Source organism: Arachis hypogaea, chromosome 7 (assembly GCF_003086295.3).
Source record: "Arachis hypogaea cultivar Tifrunner chromosome 7, arahy.Tifrunner.gnm2.J5K5, whole genome shotgun sequence".
Classification (NCBI taxonomy): Eukaryota; Viridiplantae; Streptophyta; class Magnoliopsida; order Fabales; family Fabaceae; genus Arachis; species Arachis hypogaea.
In genome coordinates, this window is record NC_092042.1 from 20,492,708 (window position 1) to 20,514,789 (window position 22,082).

A 22,082-nucleotide genomic window follows, 5' to 3' on the forward strand; every position below is an offset into this window, starting at 1 on the left:
ATAGAATCCCTTGATTCTTTTGCGCTTGTCATCACGCCCAGCCTTCAGGAGTTTGAAGCTCGTCACAGTCATTCAATCCCAAAATCCTACTCGGAATACCATAGACAAGGTTTAGACTTTCCGGATCCTCATGAATGCCGCCATCTATCTAGCTTATACCACGAAGATTTTGTTGGGGAATCTAAGAGATATGCGCCCGGCCTAAGGTAGAACGGAAGTGGTTGTCAGTTATGCACGTTCATAGGTGAGAATGATGATGAGTGTCACGGATCATCACATTCATCAAGTTGAAGTGCAACGTATATCTTGGAATAAGAATAAAAGAGAATTGAATAAAAAGTAATAGTAATTGTATTGAAACTTGAGGTACAGCAGAGCTCCACACCCTTAATCTATGGTGTGTAGAAACTCCACTGTTGAAAATACATAAGTGAAAGATTCAGGCATGGCCGAATGGCCAGCCCCCTGAATGATCAAGAGACCGAATGATCAAAGACTACAAAGTCAAAAGATTAAACTGTTAAAAGATGTCTAATACAATAGTAACTTATCCTATTTATACTAGACTAGCTACTAGGGTTTACATGAGTAAGTAATTGATACATAAATCCACTTCCGGGGCCCACTTGGTGTATGCTTGGGCTGAGCTTGATCTATCCACGAGCTGAGGCTTTTCCTGGAGTTAAACGCCAAGTTATAACGTGTTTTGGGCGTTCAACTCCGGATCATGACGTGTTTCTGGCGTTTAACTCCAGACAGCAGCATGTACTTGGCGTTCAACGCCAAGTTACGTCATCAATTTCCAAATAAAGTATGAACTATTATATATTGCTGGAAAGCTCTGGATGTCTACTTTCCAACGCCGTTAAGAACGCGCCATTTGAAGTTCTGTAGCTCCAGAAAATCCATTTCGAGGGCAAGGAGGTCAGATTCCAACAGCATCAGCAGTCCTTTTGTCAGCCTTTTTCGGAGTTTTGCTCAAGTCCCTCAATTTCAGCCAGAAATTACCTGAAATCACAGAAAAACACACAAACTCATAGTAAAGTCCAGAAATGTGAATTTAACATAAAAACTAATGAAAACATCTCTAAAAGTAGCTTGAACTTACTAAAAACTACCTAAAAACAATGCCAAAAAGCGTATAAATTATCCGCTCATCACAACACCAAACATAAATTGTTGCTTATCCCCAAGCAACTGAAAATCAAATAGGATAAAAAGAAGAGAATATACTATAAATTCTAAAATATCAATGAATATTAATTTAATTAGATGAGCGGGACTTGTAGCTTTTTGCTTCTGAACAGTTTTGGCATCTCACTTTTTTCTTTGAAGTTTAGAATGATTGGCTTCTCTAGGAACTTAGAATTTCGGATAGTTATTGAATTTCCTAGTTAAGCATGTTAATTCTTGAACACAGCTACTTATGAGTCTTGGTCGTGGCCCTAAGCATTTTGTTTTCCAGTATTACCACCGGATACACAAATGCCACAGACACATAACTGGGTGAACCTTTTCAGATTGTGACTCAGCTTTGCTAGAGTCCCCGGTTAGTGGTGTCCAGAGCTCTTAAGTACACTCTTTTTGCTTTGGATCACGACTTTGACCACTCAGTCTCAAGCTTTTCACTTGGACCTTCATGACACAAGCACATGGTTAGGGACAGCTTGATTTAGCCGCTTAGGCCTGGATTTAATTTCCTTGGGCCCTCCTATCCATTGATGCTCAAAGCCTTGGATCCTTTTTACCCTTGCCTTTTGGTTTTAAGGGCTATTGGCTTTTTCTGCTTGCTTTTTCTTTTTCTTTCTATATTTTTTTTTGCCATTTTTTTTGCAAGCTTTTTACTTTTCACTGCTTTTTCTTGCTTCAAGAATTAATTTCATGATTTTTCAGATCATCAATAACATTTCTCTTTGTTCATCATTCTTTCAAGAGCCAACAGTTTTAACATTCATAAACAACAATATCAAAAGACATATGCACTGTTCAATCATTCATTCAGAAAACAAAAAGTATTGTCACCACATCAATATAATTAAATTAAATTCAAGGATAAATTCAAAATTCATGTACTTCTTGTTCTTTTGAATAAAAAAGCATTTTTCATTTAAGAGAGGTGAAGGATTAATGGATTTTATTCATAGCTTTAAGACATGGTTACTACATACTAATGATCATGAAGTAGAGACACAAAACATAGATAAACATAACATTCAAAAACCGAAAACAGAAAGAAACAAAGAACAAGGAATGAATCCACCTTTAGTGGCGTCTTCTTCTTGAAGGACCAACAATGTCCTTAAGCTCTTCTATGTCCCTTCCTTGCCTTTGTTGCTCCTCCCTCATTGCTCTTTGATCTTCTCTTATTTCATGGAGAATGATGGAGTGCTCATGATGTTCCACCCTTAATTGTTCCACATTGTGGCTCAAATCTTCTAAGGAAGTGTTGAGTTGTTCCCAATAGTTGTTGGGAGGAAAGTGCATCCCTTGAGGCATCTCAGGGATTTCTTGATGATGAGCTTCCTCATGCATCTCTTGAGAACCGTGAAGGGTCTCTCTTGCTTACTCCATCCTCTTTAATGGAGATGTCTCCTTTTATGATAACTCCAGCTGAGTAACATAGATGGCAAATAAGGTGAGGAAAAGCTAGCCTTGCCATGGTGGAGGACTTGTCGGCTATTTTGTAGATTTCATTGGAGATGACCTCATGAACTTCTACTTCCTCTCCAATCATGATGCTATGAATCATGATGGCCCGATCCACAGTAACTTCAGATCGGTTGCTAGTAGGAATGATGGAGCGTTGAATGAACTCCAACCATCCTCTAGCCACAGGCTTGAGGTCCAGTCTTCTTAGTTGAACTGGCTTGCCTTTGGAGTCTCTTCTCCATTGAGCTCCTTCCACATATATGTCCATTAGGACTTGGTCCAACCTTTGATTAAAGTTGACCCTTCTAGTGTAAGGGCGTTCATCTCCTTGCATCATGGGCAAGTGGAACGCCAACCTCACATTCTCCAGACTAAAATCTAAGTATTTCCCCTAAACCATTGTGAGATAATTCTTTGGATTCGGGTTCATACTTTGATCATGGTTCCTAGTGATCCATGCATTGGCATAGAACTCTTGAACCATTAAGATTCCGACTTGTTGCATGGGGTTGGTTAGGACTTCCCAACCTCTTCTTCGGATTTCATGTCGGATCTCCGGATACTCATTTTTCTTGAGCTTGAAAGGGACCTCAGGGATCACCTTCTTCTTTGCCACAACATCATAGAAGTGGTCTTGATGGCTTTTGGAGATGAATCTTTCCATCTCCCATGACTCGGAGGTGGAAGCTTTTGTCTTCCCTTTTCCTTTTCTAGAGGATTCTCCAGCCTTAGGTGCCATTGATGGTAATGGAAAAACAAAAAACTTATGCTTTTACCACACCAAACTTAGAATATTGCTCGTCCTCGAGCAAGAGAAGAAAGAAGAAAAGAAGAAGAAGAAGAAAATATGGAGGAGATGGAGAGATGTAGGTTCGGCCAAGGGGAAGAAGAGAGGGTTGTGTTGTGGGAAAATGAAGTAGAATGGAAGGGTATATATAGGGAGAGGGGTAGTGGATGTTCGGCCATTTAGGGTGGGAATGGGTGGGAAAATGGTTTTGAATTTTTGAAGGTAGGTGGGGTTTATGGGGAAGAGTGGATGGATGTGAGTGGTGAAAGGGGTGATTGGGAAGAGGAATTGAGGTGATTGGTGAAAAGTGTTGGGAAGTGTGACATGGGGAATACTTTTCACAAAAATAGGATTAGGAGGTAAGGTGGGAATATAGTAGGTAGGGATCCTGTGGAGTCCACAGATCCTGAGGTGATCCTGTGGGGTCCACAGATCCTGAGGTGTCAAGGAATTCCATCCCTGCACCAAATAGGCATGTAAATTGCCTTTGCACACCATTCTGGCGTTTAAACGCCGTGTGGTGCACATTCTGGGCGTTCAACGCCCATGTAAAGCATGTTTCTGGCTTTGAACGCCAGTTTGGTACTTGTTACTGGCGTTCAGCGCCAGTTTTTTCCTCTTAGGCACATTCCTGGCGTTCAGCGCCAGAATGTTGCTTGTTTCTGGCGTTCAGCGCCAGATTGATGCTCTGTTCTGGCGTTGAACGCCAGCCAGATGCTTCTTACTGGCGTTGAATGCCAGCCTGTGCTTCCTCCAAGGTGTGATTTTTTTCTTCTACTGTTTTTGATTCTGTTTTTAATTTTTATGATTTTTTCGTGACTCCTCATGATCATGTACCTAATAAAACACAAAATAACAATAAAATAAAATAAAATAAAAATTAGATAAATAAAATTGGGTTGCCTCCCAACAAGCGCTTCTTTAATGTCAATAGCTTGACAGTGGCTCTCATGGAGCCACAAAGGTGATCAGGTCAATGTTGTATAGTCCCAACACCAAACTTAGAGTTTGGATATGGGGTCTTAACACCAAACTTAGAGTTTGGTTGTGGCCTCACAACACCAAACTTAGAGTTTGACTGTGGGGGCTCTTTTTGACTCTGAACTGAGAGAAGCTCTTCATGCTTACTCTCTTTTGTCACAAAGGGATGGCCATGTGCCTTAAACACAAGGTAGTCTCCATTCAATTGAAGGACTAATTCACCTCTGTTGATATCTATCACAGCTTCTGCTGTGGCTAGGAAAGGTCTTCCAAGGATGATGCATTCATCCTCTTCCTTCCTAGTGTCTAAGATTATGAAATCAGCAGGGATGTAAAGGCCTTCAACCTTTACTAACACGTCCTCCACTATTCCATAAGCTTGCCTCAATGACTTGTCTGCCAATTGTAATGAGAACAAGGCAGGCTGTACCTCAATGATCCCCAGCTTCTCCATTACAGAGAGTGGCATAAGATTTATCCCTGACCCCAGATCACATAGAGCCTTTTCAAAGGTCATGGTGCCTATGGTACAAGGTATTAAGAACTTGCCAGGATCTTGTTTCTTTTGAGGTAGAATTTTCTGAATCCAGGTATCTAGTTCATTAATGAGTAAGGGAGGTTCACTTTCCCAAGTCTCATTACCAAACAACTTGGCATTCAGCTTCATGATAGCTTCTAAGTATTGAGCAACTTGCTCTCTAGTCACATCTTCATCCTCTTCAGAGGAAGAATAGTCTTCAGAGCTCATGAATGGCAGAAGGAGATTTAATGGAATCTCTATGGTCTCTGTTTGAGCCTCAGATTCCTTTGGATCCTTAATAGGAAAGTCTTTCTTGCTTGAAGGACGTCCCAGGAGGTCTTCCTCACTAGGATTTTCGTCCTCCTCCTCCCTTATGCATTCGGCCACATTGATCACATCAATGGCCTTGCACTCTCCTTTTGGATTCTCTTCTGTATTGCTTGGGAGAATACTGGGAGGAGTTTCAATGACTTTCTTACTCAGCTGGCCCACTTGTGCCTCCAGATTTTTGATGGAGGATCTTGTTTCATTCATGAAACTGAAAGTGGCCTTTGACAGATCAGAGACTAGATTAGCTAAATTAGAAGTGTTTTGTTCAGAATTCTCTGTCTGTTGCTGAGAAGATGATGGATATGGCTTGCTATTGCTCAGCATATTGCGTCTACCATTGTTAAAGCCTTGTTGAGGCTTTTGTTGATCCTTCCATGAGAAATTTGGATGATTTCTCCATGATGAGTTATAGGTGTTTCCATAAGGTTCACCCATGTAATTAACCTCTGCCATGGCAGGGTTCTCAGGATCATAAGCTTCTTCAGACTTTGAGAGATCATGTTGGATGCATGTTGCCATCCATTCAGACTTTGAGAGATCATGTTGACCTGTTGAGTCAACACTTTGTTCTGAGCCAATATGGCATTCAGAGCATCAATTTCAAGAACTCCTTTCTTCTGAGGTATCCCATTATTCACGAAATTTCTCTCAGAAGTGTACATGAATTGGTTGTTTGCAACCATATCAATGAGTTCTTGAGCCTCTTCAGGCGTTTTCTTTAGGTGAATAGATCCACCTGCAGAATGGTCCAATGACATTTTCGAAAATTCAGATAGACCATAATAGAATATATCTAATATGGTCCATTCTGAAAACATGTCAGATGGACATCTTTTGGTCAGCTGCTTGTATCTTTCCCAAGCTTCATAGAGGGATTCACCATCTTTTTGTTTGAAGGTTTGAACATCCACTCTCAGCTTGCTCAGCTTTTGAGGAGGAAAGAATTTATCCAAGAAGGCAGTGACCAGCTTATCCCAGGAGTCCAGGCTATCTTTGGGTTGTGAATCCAACCATATTCTAGCTCTGTCTCTTACAGCAAAAGGGAAAAGCATGAGTCTGTATACTTCAGGATCAACTCCATTCGTCTTTACAGTCTCACAGATCTGCAAGAACTCAGTTAGAAACTGATAAGGATCTTCAGATGGAAGTCCATAAAACTTGCAGTTTTGTTGCATTAAGGCAACTAGCTGAGGTTTCAGCTCAAAGTTATTGGCTCCAATGGCAGGAATGGAGATGCTTCTTCCATCAAACTTGGACGTTGGCTTTGTGAAGTCACCAAGCATTCTCCTTGCATTATTATTATTTTCGGCTGCCATCTCCTTCTCTTGTTCTAATATTTCTGAAAGGTTACCTTTAGATTGTTGTAACTTAGCTTCTCTTAATTTTCTCTTCAGAGTCCTTTCAGGTTCTGGATCAATTTCAACAAGAGTGCCTTTATCCTTGTTCCTGCTCATATGAAAGAGAAGAAAACAAGAAAAGAAAGAGGAATCCTCTATGTCACAGTATAGAGATTCCTTTATGTTAGTAGAAAAAGAAAGGGGGGAGAAAGTAGAAGAGGGGGTTCGGATATTTAGGTGAAGAGAGGTGAAGAGAAGTGTTAGTAATTAAATAAATAAATAGAATAAGAAAAGAGAGAGAGAATTTCAAAAACAATTTTAAAAAAAGGGTTAGTAATTTTCGAAAATTAGAAATAAGATAAGATTAAAATTAAAATTTAAAACAATTAAAAAGAATTTTTGAAAAAGAGATGAGATATTTTCAAAAATTAGAGAGGGAAAAATAGTTAGGTGGTTTTGAAAAAGATAAGAAACAAATAAAAATTCAAAGAGTTAGTTGAAAAAGATATTAAAATCAAAATTTGAAAAGATAAGAAGATAGGAGGTTAGATAAGATATTTTGAAATCAAATTTTGAAAAAGATAAGATAAGAGATAAAAAGATTTAATTTAAAAAAAATTTGAAATTACTTACTTTACTAACTGATGAGCGGATATTTTATACGCTTTTTGGGGGTAATTTCATGTAGATTTTAGTATGTTTTAATTAATTTTTAGTAGAATATTATTAGTTTTTAGGCAAAAATCATATTTCTGGACTTTACTATGAGTTTGTGTGTTTTTCTGTGATTTCAGGTATTTTCTGGCTGAAATTGAGGGAGCTGAGCAAAAATCTGAGTTAGGCTGAAAAAGGACTGCTGATGCTGTTGGATCCTGACCTCCCTGCACTCGGAATGGATTTTTTGGAGCTACAGGAGTCCAATTGGCACGCTCTCAACGGCGTTGGGAAGTAGACATCCAGGGCTTTCCAGAAATATATAATAGTCCATACTTTGCGCGAAGATAGACGATGTAACTTGGCGTTGAACGCCAAATACATGCTGCTGTCTGGAGTTAAACGCCAGAAAAACGTCATGATCCGGAGTTGAACGCCCAAAACACGTTATAACCTGGAGTTCAACTCCAAGAAAGGCCTCAACTCGTGGATAGCTTTAGTCTCAGCCCCAGCACACACCAAGTGGGCCCCAGAAGTGGATTTCTGCACCAATTATCTTAGTTTACTCATATTCTGTAAACCTAGGTTACTAGTTTACTATTTAAACAACTTTTAGAGACTTATCTTGTATCTCATGACATATTCAGATCTGAATTACATACTTTTTGACGGCATGAGTCTCTAAACTCCATTGTTGGGGGTGAGGAGCTCTGCGGCGTCTCGATGAATTAATACAATTCCTTTGTTTTCCATTCAAACACGCTTGTTCTCATCTAAGATGTTCATTCGCGCTTAATTATAGAGAAGGTGATGATCCGTGACAATCATCACCTTCCTCAATCCATGAACGTGTGCCTGACAACCACCTCCGTTCTACATCAGATTGAATGAGTATCTCTTAGATTCCTTAATCAGAATCTTCGTGGTATAAGCCGGATTGATGGCGGCATTCATGAGAATCCGGAAAGTCTAAACCTTGTCTGTGGTATTCCGAGTAGGATTCTGGGATTGAATGGCTGTGACGAGCTTCAAACTCCCGAAGGCTGGGCGTTAGTGACAGACGCAAAAGAATCAATGGATTCTATTCCAACCTGATTGAGAACCGACAGATGATTAGCCGTGCTGTGACAGAGCATAGGAACGTTTTCACTGAGAGGATGGGAAGTAGCCATTGACAACGGTGACACCCTACATAGAGCTTGCCATGGAAAGAACCTTGCGTGTGGAAAAGGATTTCAAGGAAGAATTGAAGTTCAGAGGACAAAGCATCTCCAAAACTCCAACATATTTCTCATTACTGCACAACAAGTAACGCTTTTATTCTCCTTTATTTTTCCAATCTAAAAATTCCAACTGATAATTTTAATTGATATCCTGACTAAGAATAATACGATAAACATAGCTTGCTTCAAACCAATAATCTCCGTGGGATCGACCCTTACTCACGTAAGGTATTACTTAGACGACCCAGTGCACTTGCTGGTTAGTTGTGCGAATCACAAATTCGTGCACCACTAACAAGAAACTACAAGATAAGATTCTAGAACTTAAAGATTGAACCTTTCTTAACAAGAAAGTAACAAACTTCAAATTTTTGAATCAATCACATTAATTGTTAGCTAATTTTCGAAAATTAGATGTAAAGATAGGAAAAAGATTTTGAAAATATTTTGAAAAAGATTTTTGGAATTTTCGAAAAAGAGGAAAAATTGGAAAAGATATGATTTTTGAAAAAGATTTTGAAAAGATAAGATTTTTAAAATTGAAAATTTGACTTGACTTATAAGAAACAACTAATTTTGAAAATTTTTGACTAAGTCAACTCAAATTTTCGAAAATTTGGAGAGAAATAAGGAAAAGATATTTTTATTTTTGAATTTTTAATTATGAGAGAGAAAAACACAAACATGACCCAAAACATGAAAATTTTGGATCAAAACACAAGATGCATGCAAGAACAGTATGAATGTCAAGATGAATACCAAGAACACTTTGAAGATCATGATGAACATCAAGAACATAATTTTGAAAGATTTTTAATGCAAAGAAAACATGCAAGGCACCAAACTTAGAAATTTTTAATGCTTGGAAAATATGAATGCAAAAATGCACATGAAAAACAACAAAAGACACAAAACAAGAAATCATCAAGATCAATCAAGAAGACTTGTCAGGAACAACTTGAAGATCATGAAGAACACTATGAATGCATGAGATTTTCGAAAAATGCAAGAAACATTTTTAAAGCATGCAATTGACACCAAACTTAAAAATTGACTCAAAACTCACACAAGAAACACAAAATATTTTTTATTTTTATGATTTTCTAATTTTTTTGTATTTTTATTAATTTTTTTCAAAAATAAAGTTTGGAAAAACGAAAAAGAAAAGAAAAATTTTGAAAAAGATTTTTGAAAAGAAAATTACCTAATCTGAGCAACAAGATGAACCGTCAGTTGTCCATACTCGAACAATCCCCGGCAACGGCGCCAAAAACTTGGTGGACGAAATTGTGATCCTCAAAGTTGGTCTCTTTGTATTTTTATGAAATCAAAAATACCCCAAAGAGGTCATGGTGTGATAAATTGGGATCTTAATAATCCCTGGTGTGATCATAACTCCGTTCAACTTAACCAGCAAGTGTACTGGGTCATCCAAGTAATACCTTACGTGAGTAAGGGTCGATCCTACAGAGATTGTTGGTATGAAGCAAGCTATGGTCACCTTGTAAATCTCAGTTAGGCGGATTAAATTGGTTTATGATGAGTTCGAAAATTAATAATAAATAGAAAATAAAAAGGGATAAAAATACTTATGTAAATCAATAGTGGGAATTTCAGATAGGCATATGGAGATGCTGTGATCCTCTCGTATCTCTACTTTCTTATTACATTCATCCAATCCTTCTTACTCCTTTCCATGGCAAGCTGTATATAGGGCATCACCGTTGTCAATGGCTACATCCCATCCTCTCAGTGAAAATGTTCCTGTGCTCTGTCACAGCACGGCTAATCATCTGTCGGTTCTCAATCAGGTTGGAATAGAATCCCTTGATTCTTTTGCGCTTGTCATCACGCCCAGCCTTCAGGAGTTTGAAGCTCGTCACAGTCATTCAATCCCAGAATCCTACTCGGAATACCATAGACAAGGTTTAGACTTTCCGGATCCTCATGAATGCCGCCATCTATCTAGCTTATACCACGAAGATTCTGTTGGGGAATCTACGAGATATGCGCCCGGCCTAAGGTAGAACGGAAGTGGTTGTCAGTCACGCACGTTCATAGGTGAGAATGATGATGAGTGTCACGGATCATCACATTCATCAAAGTGTTGTGCAACGTATATCTTGGAATAAGAATAAAAGAGAATTGAATAGAGAGTAATAATAATTGTATTGAAACTTGAGGTACAGCAGAGCTCCACACCCTTAATCTATGGTGTGTAGAAACTCCACTATTGAAAATACATAAGTGAAAGGTTCAGACATGGCCGAATGGCCAGCCCCCTGAGTGATCAAGAGACCGAATGATCAAAGACTACAAAGTCAAAAGATTAAACTGTCAAAAGATGTCTAATACAATAGTAACTTATCCTATTTATACTAGACTAGCTACTAGGGTTTACATGAGTAAGTAATTGATGCATAAATCCACTTCCGGGGCCCACTTGGTGTATGCTTGGGCTGAGCTTGATCTATCCACGAGCTGAGACTTTTCCTGGAGTTGAACTCCAAGTTATAACGTGTTTTGGGCGTTCAACTCCGGATCATGACGTGTTTCTGGCGTTTAACTCCAGACAGCAGCATGTACTTGGCGTTCAACGCCAAGTTACATCGTCAATTTCCAAATAAAGTATGGACTATTATATATTGCTAGAAAGCTCTGGATGTCTACTTTCCAACGCCGTTGAGAGCACGCCATTTGGAGTTTTATATCTCCAGAAAATCCATTTCGAGTGCAGGGAGGTCAGATTCCAACAGCATCAGCAGTCCTTTTGTTAGCCTTTTTCAGAGTTTTGCTCAAGTCCCTCAATTTCAGCCAGAAATTACCTGAAATCACAGAAAAATACACAAACTCATAGTAAAGTCCAGAAATGTGAATTTAACATAAAAACTCATGAAAACATCCCTAAAAGTAGCTTGAACTTACTAAAAACTACCTAAAAATAATGCCAAAAAGCGTATAAATTATCCGCTCATCAACTGCATACACGAATTTCAATGATGGCTTCATTCGTGGAAATTTGAAGAATAATTAACTTTATTTTATTTTCTCTTGTTTATTTTTATTCCCAAAACCCAATCTTTTAGGCTTTAGTAGTTTTTAATTTATTTTATTTTCAAATCAATTAGGTTAGATATAAAAAGAAAAAAAATTAGCCCTTCGGGCTTCTTCTTTTCTCTTCTTCCTCATGCTAGACTTTACACACTTTTTACAACCCTAATTTTTCTCTAAGTCATGAGTAACTAAACCTCTCCTGTTAAGGTTAAGAGCTCTGTTTATTTTTATGGAGTAATACTATTGCTATTCTACTTCTAATTAATGTATTGATTCAAATTCAAGGATTTGCGTTCGTTTTTCATCTTAGGGATTGGGGTATATTAGAAGATAACCCTTGTTTTACTTGATTTCTTGTTAAATTTTGGAAAAGTAATTTACTTGAACATAACTTGAAAGTAATTCCTCCTAAACCACTAATTGTCTGGACTAATTAACGTGATATGTGACATATAATCATCTTATATTTGGGTAATTAGGGTTTTTGAGGCTAATAAACTAGAATTGGACTTAACCCTTTAATCCTAAATTAAGTGACTAAGGAATTGGCGATTAATCAGGTTAGAAGACATTAAATCACTAAGGAATTAGGGTTTAATCAATTAAGGTTTGCCATGAATTGAATCTTGCATGATTAAAATAGTTGGTAAAGATTATTAATCCGAAAAAATAAATATCTCTCAAACCTTAACTGTTTTCTCATATAATTTTCATAACCCGCTCATTGCTTGCTTTATTAATTCTCGAATTACTATTTAATGTTCTTGAATCCAAAACACTATTTTCTGCTTGTCTGACTAAGTGAATCACTTAATTATTGTTGCTTGGTCCATCAATTCTCGTGGGATCAACCCTTATTCACTTGAGGTATTACTTGGTACGACCCGGTGCACTTGCCAGTTCAATTGTGGTATTCTAATTCTGCACCAGGTGTCTCAACAAATTTAAGGTTTGAAAATAAAATTAAAAGAGGACAAGATTCAACCCCCTCTCTTAGCCATTGATATTCATCATGTAACTAAAAGAGTTACACATAATAACTTTTTGGACTATGTTACGTGTAAACCAAAATTAACCACCAAAGTCAGCCGCTAGTATAAAATACATATTGGAATATAAATATACATTAAAAATAAGTTAAACCAAATATATATTGATACACAAATAGATTAGTAGCTGATTTTAGTAGCTAATTTTGATGTACAAATAGCATTTTTGTAATTTTTTTGTAAACACGGCAATAAATATAATTAAAGTTAGGAAGAAAGTATAATTTTTTTTTCAGTTACTGCAATCAATTTGATAATGTTGAGCTCTCTGGCACTACATCATGATTTAATTCTACAAAGAAATTGAGTTTTAAAATTAAAATAACCTGCAAACTTACCTGACTTTTGGATTTGAATCCTTTAAATTTTGAAATTTACTTTAGAGTGTAAAGTGTAATCTCTCACCATTTATTTTATAAGTGGAACCAAGAGAAAATATGAGAGAGAAATCATTTAAGGGTGAAAGATCACACTTTACCTTCTAAAATGAAAATTCAAAATTTAGAGAATCCAAATTCCTGGTATTTACTTCCACCTTAATTTGAAGATATTCAAATAATTATATCTTGGAAGTTGGAACCAATCTAGAATCCATCGTACTTGTAGATAAATAGAAGCCTCCCTTATTAACCCGAGACCGAAGACCCAAAGAAACCCTATTACCCTACATATTAAGCACAACCAGGAAAAGAAGACCAACAAGGTGGAAAGCAATGGAGCAAGGAAAGAGAAGGAAGAGAACTTGGTTATGATGATAGCTGAATGGGAACCAGGTAACTGTATCATGGCTGAGGAGGTGGGCCTATACATGCCCCAACCTCAGCCATGATCATACTTAGCTGGAATCGTCGTGGAGTGGCGGCATCCTCGATAATTTCTAAACTTTTAAATTTATGTAAACAGAAAAAGTCGTCTATTGTTTTTTTTTTTATGAAAACTAGAGCTAAGGATATTAAGATAAAAAAGATTAGAAGAAGGTTACATTTTGATAAGTACTTTTGTGTAGAACCTCGGGACTTGTCCGGTGGTCTATGTATTTTGTGGAAAGATAATGTGAATATTAATGTTTACTCTTGGTGTGATAATTACATTAAAACTAAAATTAGTGATAGCAAAGGCAATGTTTGGACTTGTAACTTTTTGTATGGTAATCCTATCTTTAGGAATAGAAAGAGGCTGTGGAAAACACTAACTGAGAGTAATATTAATCCAGAGGAACCATAAGCCTATTTAGATAATTTCAATGATATTCTTACATAAGAAGAAAAGATTGGGTTGCACCCTAAACCTAAGGAAGAGGTGGAAGAGTTTAAAAATTTTGTTAACACTAACCGTTTAATGGACCTTGATCTAAAGGGAAATAAATTCACATGGTTTAATAATCCTAGACGTGGCTTTATAACTAGGGAAAGATTGGATAGAGCGCTGGTCAATTGGAGATGGAGGAAAATGTTTCAACATGCCACTTTAGAATCCCTCCCAGCTATTAGCTCTGACCACTGCCCCTCAGTACTTAATCTTAATCCGGTTAAAAAAGTAAATAAGTGTTTTAGATATGAAGCATTTTGGGACGACCACGAGGAATGTAAAGAAGTTATTCAAAAAGGATGGAATAGGATAAGTGCACAAATATACAACTGGAATAGTTTTACTCAAAAAATTAAGCATTATAAAGAGGATTTAAAAAGATGGAGTAGAAAGAATTTCGCCAGGGCTGATTTGGAAATAACTAAGTTAAAGGAGAGGATAAAAGAGTTACAAAACTCTGAGTTCACAGAAGATCAGCAACATAGCATAGCACAGATTAGGGATAAGATTAGTAAGCCGTGGATGCAAGAAAAGAAATATTGGGGCGTAAGATCTAGACTTAAATGGCTTAAGTGGGGCGACAAAAACACATCTTTCTTTCACGCCACAACTATTCATAGAAGAGATAAGAATAGAATTGATAAAATTAAGAATGAAGAAGGGCAATGGATTCAAGGAGATGCTGAGATTTTGAGTTTAGTAGAGGATTATTTTTTAAGATTATTCAAAGTCTCTGATAAGGTGAACATGAGAGAGTGCATTAAGAAAATTCCTAAAAGAGTAACTGATGAGATGAATAAATGCCTTATGGAAGAGATAAGTGATGAGGAGATTAAGAAAGCTGTTTTCAGTATGGGTGGTATGAAAGCACCTGGTCCGGATGGCCTCAATGGTAGGTTTTATCAAAAGCATTGGGATATTATTAAAAGGGATGTTTGTGAAGTGGTGAGGAATTTTTTTGTTGATGGAGTCATGCCGGATGATATTAGTGAAACTGCCCTTGTTTTAATCCCTAAAATTAAGAATCCTGAAAACCTAAATCACCTCAGACCTATTAGCTGTTGTAACTTTATTTATAAAATTATATCCAGGATTTTAGTATTAAGATTGAGAGGTTTTTTAGGAAATATTGTATCTCCGATACAAAGTGCTTTTGTAGGGAGAAGACTTATTCAGGATAATATTATTATAGTACAAAAGGCTCTTCATAAAATAGAAAGGAAAGGGAAAAATACTGTGATATGCTAGCCATTAAACTAGATATAATATTTTTGGAAGAGGTGCTCAAAGCTTTTGGTTTTGATGTGAAATGGATTAAGTTGGTAATGAGTTGTGTGAGGAGTGCAAACTATAGGATTAAAATTAATGGAAATTTATCAAAAAGGATAGTTCCACAAAGAGGTTTAAGATAGGGAGATCCTTTATCTCCCTATCTGTTTATTATTGCTGCAGAAGTGTTTACTATTTTGATGAATGAGGCCCAGAAAAAGAATATTATATCAGGAATAAAATTAGCTTCTAATTCTCCTTCATTAACGCATTTACCTTTTTGCAGATGACTGTATTATTTTTGCAGAGGCTAATGAAGAAGAGGTATACCAGATTATTCAAATCCTTAATCGTTATACGGAAGCCTCGAGCCAGAAGATTAACCTTCAGAAGTCAGGAATTTCTTTTGGCAATGCTATCCCAATCCAGACAAGGATAAATATAGAAGAAATTTTGGGAATTTCAGCTTGGAAAAATCCAGGAAAATACCTTAGCTTACTAGCAAAATGGGGAAGATCTAAAAACCAAGCTTTAGCATGGATAGAGAAGAGAATAGATAACAAAATTGAGGGCTGGAAAGAAAATCTTTTGAATCAGGCAGGGAAAGAGGTGCTAATTAAGGCAGTAATACAGACAATACCGTCATATGCTATGAGCATAGTAAAGTTTTCAAAGAATTTCTGTAATCGACTGAGTGCAAAAATAACGGCAGAAAAACTTGATGGAGGATTAGACTTTAAGGACTTGGAGGTACATAATTTAGCTTATTTGGCGAAGCAAGCTTGGAGAGTTATCAAAAATCCGGATGCAACCTGGGTAAAAATTCTCAAAGCTCTTTATTGTCCGAATGGCAATTTTTGGGAAGTTAAGAGGAGCAAGGAGGCTTCGTGGATTTGGAACAGTATTTTGGAAGGGAGAGACTTTTTGAGAAGAAAAGGTTGCTGGAGTATTGGTGATGGATCAGAGGTGAATGTATGGGCTGAGAATTGGATAGAAGGAAGTGGGAGATTAGAACTCCCAATTGGAGAAAGAAACATAAAGGTGAAGAAACTCCTGACAGATGGAGAGGGTTGGAATGTGAGAAAAGTTCAGAACATCTTTCCGAATCAGGTTGGCGAGAGAATCATGAAGACACCAATAAGCCTAATAAATAAGCAAGATAGTCTAATTTGGCCATATAAGGCAAACGGAGAATATATGGTGAAAACGGGGTATCATCTAGCAAGGACAGAGAAGATAACTCAAGCTCGAAATCAGGCATCATCAAGTACGGATATGAAGGAGTTATGGGAGACAATTTGGGGAATGCATATTCCCCAAAAATAAAAAATGTTCCTTTGGAAGGCTTGTCATAATATTTTGGCTGTGAATTATAATCTATTTACAAGAAAAATTGTAAAAAATCCTACTTGTAGCATTTGTCAAGAGGCAGATGAGACAGTGGAACATGCACTATTACTATGCCCATGGACTAGAGCAGTGTGGTTTGGATCCCAAATTTAATATTCACCCACCCCTAGTAATGTCACATCTTTCGCAAAGTGGTTACTAGCAATAGTCAATAGATTGAAGGCTGAAGATGGGTGTGAAATATAGAGTAGGATCAGCAGTTTGCATTCATAAGTTAGTCTATTTGAAAAGCTAGGAACTCTTTTATATTTCAGCATAAACAGCTCAGCCCAAAAACAACAATTATTATGGCGACCAGCAAAGAAGCAGAATTCAGACAATCAACAGAGCAGAAAGAAAAGTAAAAGAAGTAGTAAATAACAGACACAGGAAACAAATTACCTGGAGACCACCGCCAGATGGTTGGATGAAGATTAGCATTGATGCATCCTTTGATAAAGAAACTGGGCAAGTAGCATCGGCAGCAGTGATAAGAAGCTGTGATGGTAAGATTCTATCTGGATCTACAATGAACTTCAAAACAATATCTCTATTAGCTGCTGAAGCTCATGCCATGAGGGACGCCATGATTCTTTCTAAAAATTTGCAATTATGGAGATGTTTAATTGAGACAGATAGTTTAGTACTAGTCCAAACAATTAAATCAAGAAGCAAGCTTTGGGAGATTGATGCAGTGTTAAATGACATATTCGAACTAATAAACAATCAGCCAGAAGTTGGTCTAACCTGGACTCCAAGGGATGGTAATGAGATGGCACATAAAGTGGTAGAAATGGCTTCTTCGAGAGCTTTAGGGCGACAATGGTGTGTGAGGCCTCCAAAAGAGTTAGCAAGAATCATCAAAAGAGATGAAAGGGAAGCTGCAAGTGTCAAAAGGAAGATTTCACAGACCCAACGCAATGCCCAAATAGAATTCAGAGTTTCGGAGGAGATCGGAGATTGATAAATGGATAACAAGAAGACCGCCGGTGAAACATGGTTGCGGCTTTGTTTGCTTTTCCTCTTTCCTCTGTGGCTGACCTTCGTGTGGAGGAGATGCCCGTCAGAGAGACCTATTTAGACTTGACCCAATTGCACCCTTGCTTGATCCAAAATTATTAATTAATAGAAGAAGGAGCTTGGAATATGTTCGTTGCAACAAGGAGAGATAACAACAACAAAGGAAGCATCTTCCTGCAATGGCGTTCAAGTGCGTTGAAGTGGAGAGAAATTAGTTAGGATATTGGGTCGGGTGGGTCGGGGTTTGGGTAGGGTTTTTGGGCTTAGCCCAAGACAAAAAAAAAAAGCACAATATATGAGAACGCAATTCTGAATTGAATTGAATTCACTCCTATTACTAATATAATCCTAGCATTAGTCACCAACATTATCCCAAAGACGAACTAATCTTAGCCTTCCAATCTTCCATCACAAACCATCTTCAGTCTTAATAATAGATTGTAGACTTAGAAAAACAAAATAGAAATAGGTCCAAAAACTTGAACCTTTCAATCACGTTACAAGTAAATTATCTTTGAAAACAGCGGAAGGCTCGCTATCTTACTGAAGTATGAACAGCAACAATGGCTCCTCTTACCTTCCCTTGAAGCAACTCTTACGAAATTAAGATGTGGCTAAATCATCCACAACTACGGAGTTTTGTTCGTTTTGCTTCAGGCGTACTTGGATTGCTCTGTTACGCTTTTAGTTTCTCCTTCAACTCTCTGTTCGGGAAATGGAACCTGCTGAAAACATTTCTTTACTGTGTCTTCAGTTTCAAAAACTTGGAGAATCTGATTCACTGTGATTCAGCCATTGGAAATGTTACAGGAGGCATTGAAACAATCACTGCGAGGTAATGAATTGTCTTGGTGCCATGGTGAGAGTCATGCCCATGATTGAGAAAGCTTTCAAAGAATATCTTACAACAACTTGTCCTTCATTTTCTGCCAAGATAGCTTGGATAATAGAGCTGTTGGAGAAACACTTGGAAGCCAAGTACAAAATTTACACCGGAACTTGTTTGGATTATGTAGCCATGATTAATAACACTATCTATATAAGACTAAAGGCACTCAGACATTTTCCCTCTGCTCGATTTATGGAATTCGGCCGAGTCAAACGATATAGTTTTGCTGAAATTTCGGGCGATGATTGGTTACAAAAGCACACAGAAAAACTCCGGCAAAACCTTGAAGACTATCAAAGAACCTCATGGAATTAAGTGCGTAGTTTTCGAATATTGAACGTAGGTTTGGTTGAGTTTTCGACGAGTAAAATAAAAAACCGATTACTTGAAATGTGTAATGAACCGAAGATTTATGCACACTCGTACCTTGGAATTGAATCAAGCATCCAAAGAGAAAATAAGTTTACAAAACAAAAGAAGAGACGCACAAATTCTAACTAGAAAGCATTAAAATTACACAAGGATATATCTCCTCTCTCAGCTACGGACTCATCCGCTTGTCTCCAAGAAAAAGGCGGTTGAGTCGATCTTGAATGTCAAGCATTCCATACTGGATATAGTCATAAGCAGCCTTACCGAGAACATCCTGGAGCCTTCCAACAAAGCTTCCATATGCTGGCAACAAAGTGTTTTCTAGGGATACTATTATCTCTTTCCGTATATTATTATCCCTGGCAAACCATTTAGACTGAGTGCAGCATATCTCCTCAAATTGAACGTTGAACAACTTTAGCTTCTCTTTCATGGACTCAGCTGCTACATTATTTTCCAGTGATTCATTGTTATCCAGCTTCAATAAGCCCAGCAACTCATTCCATGAACTTCTTTTATAATCTTCAAGGTTTTGCCGAATTTTCGCTGTGCACTTTTTCATCCAATCTTCATCCCAAATGTTAGCGGCACTGTAGTTATCGCTCCTAAATCGGGCTATGGAAGGATGATGTAGTACCCTTTGTGTGATGAACGTGACATTATTTAACATGGCAACATGTCCCAAAGCAGGATCAGTGTAGGTTTTGCATTTGGCTTCTAAGTGGTTATCCAGCAACTCCATTATCCGAGCTATCTGGGAAGAAAGTGAAGGATAAGATCCCCCTCTATTAACGTCCATCGGATACTCTATGAAAGCCTTCCTAATTATATTCCAATTTCTCAATGCTACACTAAGACCATGCATGATGTTGGAGGTAAGCACATCAACGTCACCTACAGCATCCACACTAGCTGAATCACAGCAAATCAGATTCTCCATGTCTTTGAAAACATCCCTAATCTTCTCACCCAATCTTTGTCGAGTCATCATTGCTTCAATTTTTAGTATTTCACTGTGCTGATCAGGGAACACCGATTCCAATCCAGGTATCATGTCACTCATGTCCCTAAACATTTCCACTTGGCTTACCAAAGTACTTCTCCAACTGTTTTCAAATGGAGTAGTATTTGCAACAGTATTTGCAAAGTTTAGGAAATAAACGGTGAGTTCTTTGCAAATCAACATGAAAGTTAGATCTTCAAGGGAGGAGAATCCAAAGAAAACACGATTGCAAAGTCTCCTTTCGGCAGGAAACAATTTGTGGATTGCAATACGGAAACCTTCTCTCCAATTTGTGTCCTCGTTGTTTGAGTCTTCCAACTCTAACTTGGAAAGGCACTGGTGCAAGAACTCTCTGCGACAACTGCTGTATAACTGGCACCACTCCTTCTCAAACCCATTGGCAGCCGCAATTTTAAGAGCTCCATTAAGGCGATTGATAATTTTCAATGGAATCACGTCAGTAAACAAGTTTTGGTCATGCTGAATGGAATCTACCAAAGACTGGCCGTAAAGCAAGCCAAAAATTTTCTCGTTCTGTTTCTTAAATGCTTTTAAAGAAACCAACAGATGCGGCTTTATAAGAGCAAAATCAGCATTGGCTTTTTGTGAATGTGAATCCCCATCAGGGGTTGCTTGATCTTGAATATTGGCCTCTGGTTGTGTGCAAACAGGAGCACTACCGCTGCTAGCATTGGATTCTCGTGGTTGTAGTGAACCTACCTGAATGATCACTTGAGGCTGATCTTGGAGTTCAATATATGCATTTTCTTCAGGTTGTAGATCATCTAACCAAGAAAGGAAAACGATTAGGAAATAACTGAAACCTGCTCCAGCTATACCCAACACCCATTTTATCTTCATGAGTTGTACTATCAGAGCTCCCAAGAAGAAATATAGCATGTCCACTTCAAATCCGCAGCGAGTGCGTCTTGACAAACTGAATGACATCACAGCAAACGCAGCACAAGAAGCCAGACCATATGCATCCGGCTTCCCCTTGGCAGCTTTATCAAAGAAAAAGGAATAGAATGAAGTGATGGTCAGTACAAAGAATGCCATGTGAGCTTTTATCCTAAGATTACTTGAGTGTTCCCATGCCTTTGCAAATAACACAGTAACACAGATGATGAAGCTCAGAACGCTATAGAGAAACGTTTTGAGCAAGTTCCACTCGCCAAATAAAGAGTTGAAGGCAGAACTCATAGCATAAAATAAGAGGCCAATCACAGCTGAAGCAAAACCCACAAATCTCCATACCTTTGGCTGCTTCAGCCACCGCTGAATCTTGAAGACCAAGGACGCCATCTTGAGTTGTGATTAGTGCCTAAGAATTACTAGTTTTACATACTAGTACTGTTACACAGTTAGGCTTTTTTTGTAGCCCAGGATCAGAATTTCTCTTCCTTTTCTCATTGGAAATTTCGCAGAAGACTAATGCCTATTATTTGTTTACCAAGTATAATTTTAATTTCATTCGTTGGAGCAATTACGTAACGGGGTTCAAGAGTCTATTTACCCACCTGAATTTTGTCATTTGCTTCTTGTCATAATCATATATTTATATGCATGTTGGAAGTTTCTTATCACTTCCCTTGTTAATGTTCTACATATAAAAAATACATTGTATGATTAAGACTTAAAAAGTATTAAGTATGTATCAGCTAACGATTATGCTTAAGTTGACTTAGGTTTCTAAACTTTCTTTGGATACCTTTTTCTTTTGAATTTTGTTGATTACTTTAGTTGTAGTGGTTGGTAAATTATGGCTAAGTTTCACCAATGTGATCTTTTCTGTATGCATCAAGAAAGACTTTATTACCTATTCAAATAGCATCCATCAGCTGTTGCACTCCAAATCAACAAGAAAATCACATTACAGTATATAACGTAACAGCAAGTCATGTGCTCGAAAACTGTAGTCTTATACAGGGACGCTGGGATTCTCTTATTAGAAATTTAGTGTTACTTGTAATTTACTCACTGAATTTTCACATCATGTACATTTTAGATTTTAGCTTCTGAACTTTTAAATTTGCAAATTTACTTCCTGAACCCTTCCAAATTGACCATGTTGACAACTTTTTCATCAATTGATAACCAAGTTATGGGTGTCAGCATTGTATATCTAGAAAATATTTACATGGTAATTTGCACATAACCCTAAGTTTAATGTGGTATATGTTGAGTAGTAAGTGCCATGGAGGAAAAAAATTAGTCTGGCGTCTAAAAAAAATGGAAAGTAAGGATA

The 22,082-nt window shown here is 37.6% G+C and overlaps 1 protein-coding gene and 1 long non-coding RNA gene across 3 annotated transcripts; both read right to left on the reverse strand.

Moving 5' to 3' along the window:
• Positions 1–328: 328 nt before the first annotated feature.
• Positions 329–17,764, reverse strand: LOC140174472 (uncharacterized). 2 transcript variants are annotated; one of them, XR_011863807.1, is made up of 3 exons: positions 17,298–17,764; positions 16,953–17,084; positions 329–1,008 (listed from the first exon to the last, which is right to left on the reverse strand). It is a non-coding gene; the product is annotated as an uncharacterized lncRNA (long non-coding RNA). The 2 variants fall into 2 exon arrangements; XR_011863808.1 differs by lacking the exon at positions 329–1,008 and adding an exon at positions 10,632–11,306 and having other exon boundaries at positions 16,953–17,146; positions 17,298–17,758.
• A 387-nt stretch (positions 17,765–18,151) lies between these two features.
• Positions 18,152–21,288, reverse strand: LOC112702738 (exocyst complex component EXO70B1-like). The gene has a single exon (XM_025753896.3). The coding sequence runs from the start codon at positions 21,137–21,139 to the stop codon at positions 19,001–19,003; it is 2,139 nt and encodes a 712-aa protein (XP_025609681.1). The 5' UTR covers positions 21,140–21,288; the 3' UTR covers positions 18,152–19,000.
• Between the last annotated feature and the right edge of the window lie 794 nt (positions 21,289–22,082).

What these genes read in the sequence shown, in the direction of transcription:
- LOC112702738 (XM_025753896.3), bottom strand. Translation starts at nt 21,139, where the DNA reads ATGGCGTCCTTGGTCTTCAAGATTCAGCGGTGGCTGAAGCAGCCAAAG.